The 10,000-nt window shown below is 49.0% G+C and overlaps 1 protein-coding gene across 2 annotated transcripts in view; it reads right to left on the minus strand.

Annotated features, from left to right (window-relative positions):
• The window catches only part of LOC133135699 (DCC-interacting protein 13-beta-like), a 29,819-nt gene that overhangs the window by 17,307 nt on the left and 2,512 nt on the right, over window positions 1-10,000 (minus strand). For both annotated transcript variants that reach the window (XM_061252900.1, XM_061252899.1), the window contains 9 exons: window positions 7,503-7,601; window positions 6,288-6,347; window positions 5,917-5,988; window positions 4,083-4,170; window positions 3,718-3,759; window positions 3,394-3,452; window positions 2,588-2,734; window positions 1,986-2,068; window positions 1,263-1,415 (listed from right to left, as the gene is read on the minus strand). In XM_061252900.1, the coding sequence (XP_061108884.1) occupies window positions 1,263-1,415; window positions 1,986-2,068; window positions 2,588-2,734; window positions 3,394-3,452; window positions 3,718-3,759; window positions 4,083-4,170; window positions 5,917-5,988; window positions 6,288-6,347; window positions 7,503-7,601 (803 nt within the window). The remainder of the gene's footprint in view (window positions 1-1,262; window positions 1,416-1,985; window positions 2,069-2,587; window positions 2,735-3,393; window positions 3,453-3,717; window positions 3,760-4,082; window positions 4,171-5,916; window positions 5,989-6,287; window positions 6,348-7,502; window positions 7,602-10,000) is intronic.

The following is a 10,000-nucleotide window of genomic DNA, read 5'->3' on the forward strand; positions in this document are numbered from 1 at the left end:
GCTCTTATATTATATCAAATTGTTTTATGTAGTATATTCAATATACTCAAAATATACTGAAGGAATATTGTTACAAATATTGCAACACTATACGGGCAAATGCACACATGCACACATAATATATCAGATAATGCAATATATTTAAAAGTATATTACTGCAAATTATGTTTATCATATTTTTCTCACACACACACACACACACACACACACATTATAATAATCTGAAAGGGCGATTACTATATTAATTATTTGAAATATCTGATATTATGTCTATGTAAAAACATAGTCGTGCAGTTCACTGTCCAAGCTGTTCCTGAGCTCTGCTCTCTGTTCATATTTCCTGATGACTCATCTCACAGCAGCTGAGAGCCATTCTAAAAGCCCTTTATCATCAGCGTCTGCCAACAGCACGCTGGTCTGCTCCGCCGCCAACGACAAACACGCCAGGCAGAGATTCTGCTCCGTCATCAGACTGTCTGCCAGATACTCCATCACACCAGCCCAACACTGAGATGACCTCCTATAAACACCGTGCTCCATCACACCAACCCAACACTGATATAACGTCCCAGAAACTCTAACCCAACACTGAGATAACGTCCCAGAAACTCTAACCCAACACTGAGATAACCTCCCAGAAACACCAACCCAACACTGAGATGACCTCCTATAAACACCGTGCTCCATCACACCAACCCAACACTGATATAACGTCCCAGAAACTCTAACCCAACACTGAGATGACCTCCCAGAAACACCAACCCAACACTGAGATAACCTCCCAGAAACACCAACCCAACACTGAGATAACCTCCCAGAAACACCAACCCAACACTGAGATAACCTCCCAGAAACACCAACCCAACACTGAGATAACCTCCCAGAAACACCAACCCAACACTGAGATGCCCAGCGGTAATTCTGCGGAAATGGCACTTTTATCTTTAAAATAAATTATAAATGAAATAAAAACAGACGGGGTACAACATTATGAAATGTCCCTGTTTTGTACCAGACGTTTTTGCACAACTTCACTCTTCTGCTGTTATGATAAATATAATGAGTCATATTGCAGCTAGACTAATATCCCAAATGATCTTACTGCTGCAGGGCAGCCAGTCTTTGTGAGAAACACAGACTCTCATAATCAGCGACTCAGATCTACATCAGAGATCAGGCTCTAAGGGAGTGTGACTCCTCACCGAACGGAGTGTGAGGACGGGGATGTGTCAGATTCACGTCGAGGGCTGTATTTAAATTACTTGCGGATGTTGAGGTAGCCGGCCCTCTGTACGAGCGTGCGGTTGGGGGGGTCGCGGTCGAGGTCGGGGGTGTAGACCGTGTCCTCCACTGAGAGCAGCTCCCTCTGTGTCGCCCGCATCTCCTCAGTCTCCCACTCCAACCGTGCCTGGATACTGAGAGAGGGAGAGAGAGGGAGGGAGAGAGGGAGGGAGAGAGGGAGGGAGAGAGGGAGGGAGGGAGGGAGGAAGGGGAGGGAGGGGAGGGAGGGAGGGAGGGAGGAAGGGGAGGGAGGGGAGGGAGGGGAGGGAGGAGAGAGAGAGAGAGAGAGAGAGAGAGAGAGGGGGGGGAGGGAGAGAGAGAGGGGGGGGAGGGAGAGAGAGAGAGGGGGGGGGAGGGAGAGAGGGAGAGAGAGAGAGAGGGGGGGGGAGGGAGAGAGGGAGAGAGAGAGAGAGAGAGGGAGGGAGGGAGGGAGGGAGGGAGGGGAGCGAGAGGGAGAGAGGGAGAGAGGGAGAGAGAGAGAGTACTGTATTCTGGTAAATAATGGCAGATTTTCTCTGGATTCCTGTGCTGAATTAGGGGCTGAGTGGAGATGTTGGGGTGGTTATCGGCTTGTTCTCTCAGCGCTGAGGACAGCGGAAGCACAATGGCGGGTCTTCACTGAGACCCCTGAGGCTCGGCCCTGGTTCTGGCTCGGCCCTGGTTCTGGCTCGGCCCTGGTTCTGGTGGGAGAGAGCGATCCTCACCTTTGTGTCGTGCCGGAGGCTCGGCTCAGGAAGCTGTCCATTTTCTTTGAAACCAGATCCGCTCCTTTCTTGAAGAAGTTCACCTGAGTTTGTAAAACTGTAATTAAAACCCCATCTCTCAGCACGAAGAGTGAGTGTGGAAAAAGACAAGAGGAAAAGTGTGTGGGTAGGTTTTTTAAATTATTTTTATATACATTTTTATAGGTTTTGTTCTAGTATGTTTTCTTATATAAGTGCAGTAGAGGAGAATGTGGAGGGGTATAGGTGAGTGTGGAGGGGTATAGGTGAGTGTGGAGGGGTATAGGTGAGTGTGGAGGGGTACAGGTGAGTGTGGAGGGGTATAGGTGAGTGTGGAGGGGTATAGGAGAGTGTGGAGGGGTATAGGTGAGTGTGGAGGGGTATAGGTGAGTGTGGAGGGGTATAGGTGAGTGTAGAGGGGTATAGAGGAGTGTGGAGGGGTATAGAGGAGTGTGGAGGGGTATGGAGGGGTATAGAGGAGTGTGGAGGGGTATGGAGGGGTATAGATGAGTGTGGAGGGGTATAGAGGAGTGTGGAGGGGTATAGGAGAGTGTGGAGGGGTATAGGTGAGTGTAGAGGGGTACCTGGGCCTGAGAGTAGCCCAGCAGTGGCTCCAGCATGGCGGCTCTCTGACGGTGCTGCAGGGCGTTCAGGGAGCAGTAGTACTGCATGGAGGCCTGGTGCTGCTTCCTGCGTGTGTACGCCACCTCCGCCACCACCTCCGCCTTCAGCTGGGACACCCACAATGCACCACTATTACCCACAATGCACCACCTCCGCCTTCAGCTGGGACACCCACAATGCACCACTATTATCCACAATGCACCACCTCCGCCTTCAGCTGGGACACACCCACAATGCACCACTATTACCCACAATGCACCACCTCTGCTTTCAGCTGGGACACCCACAATGCACCACTATTACCCACAACGCACCACCTCCGCCTTCAGCTGGGACACACCCACAATGCACCACTATTACCCACAATGCACCACCTCCGCCTTCAGCTGGGACACCCACAATGCACCACTATTACCCACAATGCACCACCTCCGCCTTCAGCTGGGACACCCACAATGCACCGCTATTACCCACAATGCACCACATCCGCCTTCAGCTGGGACACACCCACAATGCACCACTATTACCCACAATGCACCACATCCGCCTTCAGCTAGGACACACCCACAATGCACCACTATTACCCACAATGCACCACACACATGGTGTTACCCACAATGCCCCACCATTACCCACAATGCACCACCTCTGCCTTCAGCTGGGACAAACAGGGGCTGGGTGAGACCATAACACACAGCACTAGAGCGTGGTGTCTTAGCGAGACAAGCAACCAATCAGCAATCAGCAGCCTGTTTCTCATTCCCACCTTGTCATTCTCCCTCTTCTTGGGCAGCCGGCTGTATTTGACCATGGATGCCTCGTGCTCTGGAGGGAAGATAATAAATCAATCAACCAATCAATCAACCAATCAACCAATCAATCAATTGGTCAATCGATCAACTGATCAACTGGTCAATCAATAAATCCATCAATAAATCAATCAATCAACTGATCAATCAACCAACATACAAATCAGTCAACCAATAGGTTAATCTGTAAAGCATTTGAACAACTAATTAATAACTAATCTAACTTCATTAGAGTGTAAACTGAGAATGCAAACAAAAGAGGAGAGACTTGGTCCACGTACCATCACTGGCGATGCTGAATATGTCCTTCAGCGTGCTAATTTCTGCAATATAAAAAGCCATAACATGTATGAATCTCTCACACTCACACACACACATCTCGAGACAGAGAAAGCGAGAGAGAGTGAGTGAGAGAGAGATGTGGAGAGCAAGCCAGACAAACCTGCAAACAAGCTGTGAAGTGAATTGGATGGGCAGGAGGTGGTGTGTGTGTGTGTGTGTGTGTGTGTGTGTGTGTGTGTGTGTGTGTGTGTGTGTGTGTGTGTGTGTGTGTGTGTGTGTGTGTGTGTGTGTGTGTGTGTGTGTGTGTGTGTGTGTGTGTGTGTGTGTGTGTGTGTGCGCGTGCGCGTGTGTGAGAAAACTGTACCTGTCAGGTCCTTCTCTCTGAAGGTAACCATGGGAAACACCATGCCGTTAGCCAACATGGTGGCCAGCTCTGAGTGCAGGGCGTTCAGCTGGAGGGAGAGAGAGAGAGAGAAGACCCCCTGAATCAATACACCGCGATATACTGCACATATAACACCAGAACATACTGTCCATATAACCACACAATATACTGCACAAACAACACATATATCTCACAAAAGTGTGCTTTTAAAAACCTTAAAAAAGTTTCCTATAGTAGCAATAATGAGCATATTTGCTCATATTAGTTCATAAATCCCAATCATAAAACTTGCAGCAGCCCACTAATTGCTCTAACAGGTTTTTTAATTAAGTTAAATTCAGACAAATGTTATTTTATCACACATGGGTAAATTCATTTGGATCTAATCAATATTGTGCACAGGATCCTTAACAGTTAATTAACAAATTAACGAGTTAACCTCGATAACGAATCACAGTAAATACAGTACAGATATCCAAGCAAGATATCACACGTGAGAGAGAGAGAGAGAGAGAGAGAGAGAGAGAGAGAGAGAGAGAGAGAGAGAGAGAGAGTACAGTTGCAGACTAGCTGTTAGAAGGAGATCCCGGAAACAAATTAGCCTGAAAGCCTTCACAACAGCCAGGAGAACACCTTTAATAAATATATAATTCAGCACATCACAGCCCCAGTACTGATCGATCTCTCTCTCTCTCTCTCCCTCCCTCCCTCCCTCTCTCAGTATCCATTACATCTGAAAAACGTGCTCTTCCATTTGTAATCTAGAAATTCATGTGTTGCCATTTTTGCTTGGAAAAGGGATGATGAATTGCCCTCTCTCTAGCTCTCCCACAAAGGGGGGGTTCACTCCATTCCCCTGTAAGGAATATTAACTCCCTGATTATCCCAGATGATCTCACTGTTTGACCTCACCGGATTTCACAACAGAATTATGGTCTGGAAGCCCACAGGAAACCCAACTCTTTTTAGTCCACAGGAAGAGGATTATTAATCTACAGTACCATGATGAAGTACTAGCCCACTTCCTGATTTCCTCTATACATTTATCACACTGATCATTTTTAGATCTTTAGGCAAAATGTAATATGACAAAAAGGGAGCCTAGATAAACAGAAAACATTTTTTATTATTGTTTCATAAAAATAGATGCATATATATCCTATATAAATAAATATACATTATTGAACCCTGTGGGGTAATTTGTCCTAATTTGTCCTCTGTATTTGGCAGCCACAGTGAAGTGCCCAGGCCTTTCTCAAGGGCCCAACAGCTGTGCAGATCTTATTATGACTCACCTCCCACAGGACTCACCTCCATCACAGGACTCACCTGCACCACAGGACTCACCAGCACCACAGGACTCACCTCCTCCACAGGACTCACCTCCATCACAGGACTCATCTCCTCCACAGGACTCTCACCTGCACCACAGAACTCATCTGCGACACAGGACTCCCCTCCTCCATGGGACTCTCACCTCCTCCACAGGACTCTCACCTGCACCACAGAACTCATCTGCGACACAGGACTCCCCTCCTCCATGGGACTCTCACCTCCTCCACAGGACTCTCACCTGCAGCACAGAACTCATCTGCGACACAGGACTCCCCTCCTCCATGGGACTCTCACCTCCTCCACAGGACTCACCTCCATCACAGGACTCACCTCCTCCACAGGACTCACCTGCACCACAGGGCTCACCTCCGCCACAGGGCTCACCTCCTCCACAGGACTCTCACCTGCACCACAGAACTCATCTGCGACACAGGACTCCCCTCCTCCATGGGACTCTCACCTGCACCACAGGACTCACCTCCACCACAGTTTTGGAAAAGTCCTGCAGGATGCCGATGACCTCCACATCCCCCTGTCCCAGAGCAAAATTCTGCACCAAGAACAAAACGACAGGTTACTATCGCATCGCTGTGTGTGTGCGTGCCTGTGTATGCGTGTGCATGTGCGTGAGTGCGTGAGTGCGTGCTTGCGTGCGTGTGTGTATGTGTGTGTATGTGTGCGTGTACATGTGTGTGAGTGAGTGTGTGTGTATGTGTGTGTGAGTGTGAGTGTGTGTGTGCGTGCGTGCGTGTGTGTGTGCATGTGCCTGTGTGTGTGTGTGGGATGTGTGTGTGTGTGTGCGTGCGTGCGTGTGTGTGTGTGTGTGTGTGTGTGTGTGTGTGAGTTCACCTGAGTCTGGTACTCCAGCAGCTGTGTGGAGAGTTGTTCAGTAGCCAGCGCCATCTCGCTCTGGAAAGTGCGGGAAACAAAGCCAGAGCCCAGGGGTCAGGGGTCAGCGAGAGGCTCCAGCATCCGGACAGTAATCACCGTCAGCGGGAACCAGACACACTGACCCACCGCTGCTGTTGCTAAGCAACCACTGACATTAACCCCAACACATCATAACGTGGGAGATATTTTGAAGAGTAACACAGACGATATGCAGAATACACACACAGGTTCAGCCTAGATTTATGGAATTTACTATTTTTTTTAATCTACCTGCACATCAAGAATTGTTTAAAATTGAAAAGATATTTTAAAAGTTGACCAACATGCTTCACTCTCCTGGTGTGATAGACAGGAGGAATAGTGCAGGCTGCCTGTGGAGAACTTACACGTAATTAACACATAATCTCTGCCGAACAAAGTCCAAAAACAGCGGGCTTGGCAAGCCAGAGAAATTTCCTGTGATAAAATAATCTTTACACACCCATGGTAAAATAATGTGAGAATTGTAAAATATTGATATTATACTTAATGCTGTGTGATCTGCATGTCTCATAGAGATTCATAACCATCAGAGCAGAATGGAGTTAATGCATCAGAGCAGAATGGAGTTAATGCATCAGAGCAGAATGGAGTTAATGCATCAGGGCAGAATGGAGTTAATGCATCAGGGCAGAATGGAGTTAATGCATCAGGGCAGAGTGGAGTTAATGCATCAGGGCAGAATGGAGTTAATGCATCAGAGCAGAATGGAGTTAATGCATCAGAGCAGAATGGAGTTAATGCATCAGGGCAGAATGGAGTTAATGCATCAGGGCAGAATGGAGTTAATGCATCAGAGCAGAATGGAGTTAATGCATCAGAGCAGAATGGAGTTAATGCATCAGGGCAGTGATGTGTTCATTAGCTGGCCTGTAGCGTAGTAGTTAAGGTAAATGACTGGGACACGCAAGGTCGGTGGTTCTAATCCCGGTAAGATCCGCACAGCCGTTGGTCCCTTGAGCAAGGCCCCTCACATTGCATTGCTCCAGGGGAGGATTGTCTCCTGCTTAGTCTAATCAACTGTACGTGGCTCTGGATAAGAGCGTCTGCCAAATGCCAGTAATGTAATGTCATGTAATGTAATGTCATGTAATGTAATGTAATGTAATGTAATGTAATGTAAGAGACAGCTACCTGTGCCCCGTACACTCTCTGCATGGACTGCAGCAGCTGGTTGGTGTAGTCAGTCAGAGTTCCAGCATCCTCCTCAAACACACTGAGCAAGGAGCGGGTCTGTGGAACACACACACACACACGTGAGGCCACACGCACACACACACACACACGTGAGGGCACACACACACACACACACACACACACACACGTGAGGGCACACACACACACACACACACACACGAGGGCACGCACACACACACACACACACTCTCTCACACACACACACACACACACACACACACATGTGAGCGCAAACACACACAAACACACATATACTCACACATGCACGCTCACACACACATACACAAAAGTGTACACACACACACACACACACACACACACAGTATTATGTACATTATATTGAACGAGCTAAACCAGAATGACCCATAATGCTCAGTAAATATGGGTGGGGTTGGAAACCCATGGAAGGAACACAAAGGAACACAAACACACCTAAATCCGCCTGGGACCAATCGGATACGCAGCACACTGGACTGGCATTCTGACAACATAAGAGACGGTCCGTTTACAAAGGCCCGTGCGTGACACCATGCCGGTTAAAGAGTGCCACGAGGCAGGCGGTCTCCCTGTGTGACGAAGCTCCAGTGGAGGCGCCTGGGTCCTCTCACCGTCCGGCACAGACCCTGCTGGGCACAGACCCTGCTGGGCACAGACCCTGCTCTGCACAGACCCTGCTGGGCACAGACCCTGCTCTGCACAGACCCTGCTGGGCACAGACCCTGCTGGGCACAGACCCTGCTGGGCACAGACCCTGCTCTGCACAGACCCTGCTGGGCACAGACCCTGCTGGGCACAGACCCTGTTCTGCACAGACCCTGCTGGGCACAGACCCTGTTCTGCGCAGACCCTGCTGGGCACAGACCCTGCTGGGCACAGACCCTGCTCTGCACAGACCCTGCTGGGCACAGACCCTGCTCTGCACAGACCCTGCTGGGCACAGACCCTGCTGGGCACAGACCCTGCCCTGCACAGACCCTGCTGGGCACAGACCCTGCTGGGCACAGACCCTGCTGGGCACAGACCCTGCTCTGCACAGACCCTGCTGGGCACAGACCCTGCTCTGCACAGACCCTGCTGGGCACAGACCCTGCTGGGCACAGACCCTGCTCTGCACAGACCCTGCTGGGCACAGACCCTGCTGGGCACAGACCCTGTTCTGCACAGACCCTGCTGGGCACAGACCCTGTTCTGCGCAGACCCTGCTGGGCACAGACCCTGCTGGGCACAAACCTTGCTCTGCACAGACCCTGCTGGGCACAGACCCTGCTGGGCACAGACCCTGCTGGGCACAGACCCTGCTCTGCACAGACCCTGCTGGGCACAGACCCTGCTGGGCACAGACCCTGCTGGGCACAGACCCTGCTGGGCACAGACCCTGCTGGGCAGACTGCAGCTCACTCTGTGTTGCTCCCGCACCGCTTGGAGCTCCAGCATAGCACAGCACCACTGCTCTTACACTGTGCAGACATGCAGCATCCGGGTTAAACGCTTTAACTTCACTCAGACTAAGTGGTAGATGGTTGGCAATTATATAGCGCCTTTATCCAAAGTGCAAAGACTACCATCTATACCAGTTTGCGTTGTGTTTTGAACAGCAGTACTTTGAAGCAAAATGCACTTCAAAACTATTTTTTTTTCTCTCCCTGAAACACCGTGATTTGTGAACGACATCGTTTACCAGAGTATTTGAATTGCAAAGTGACATTTGCCTCTTCTATAGACTCCTCTGACTCGAGGACAAGCTCAATATATCACAGACTCTATCACTCAACATAGATCAGTAATAAAGATAAATATAGATCAGTAATAAAGATAAATAAAGATCAGTAATGTGCAGAAATGATATTCAATGACCACTTTATTAGGTAGACCTATACACCAGCTTGTTAACGCCAATATTTAATCAGCCAATCATGTGGCAGCAACTAAATGCATAAAAGCATGCGTGTGGTCAATAGGTGCAGCTGTTTTTCAGACTAAATGTCAGAATGGGGAAGAAATGTTATCTTGGCCATGGAAAGATTGTTGGTGCCAGGCAGGGTGGTTTGAGTATATGAGAAAGTCCTGATCTCCTGGGATTTTCATTGTCTCTGAAGTGTGATCTTTGAATGAGTCCCAAAATCTCAGAGGGTGTAGCCCTGATCGTTTGACCTGCTGGGACCGCACTCTGGATCAGAACCTGCTGCTCAAACCAGGCTGTCTACTACTTCATCCTACTTAATAATAATTTACATTTGTAATAATAAATTACATTTGCTTTAGCAGAATGTGCTATTCAAGATTTGAAACCAAATTTTTTTCGCAGTCTGCAGCTGAAATTCTGATTCTCATGCGCGGGCGTAAATCTAACCAATCAAAATTCAGTTGCTGCGCGACACGGAGAGAGAGTTCACATGACTAGGGTACCAATGAACAACAGTCCGTTATCCAACGAC

This window comes from Conger conger, chromosome 8, assembly GCF_963514075.1.
Source record: "Conger conger chromosome 8, fConCon1.1, whole genome shotgun sequence".
NCBI classification, from domain to species: domain Eukaryota; kingdom Metazoa; phylum Chordata; class Actinopteri; order Anguilliformes; family Congridae; genus Conger; species Conger conger.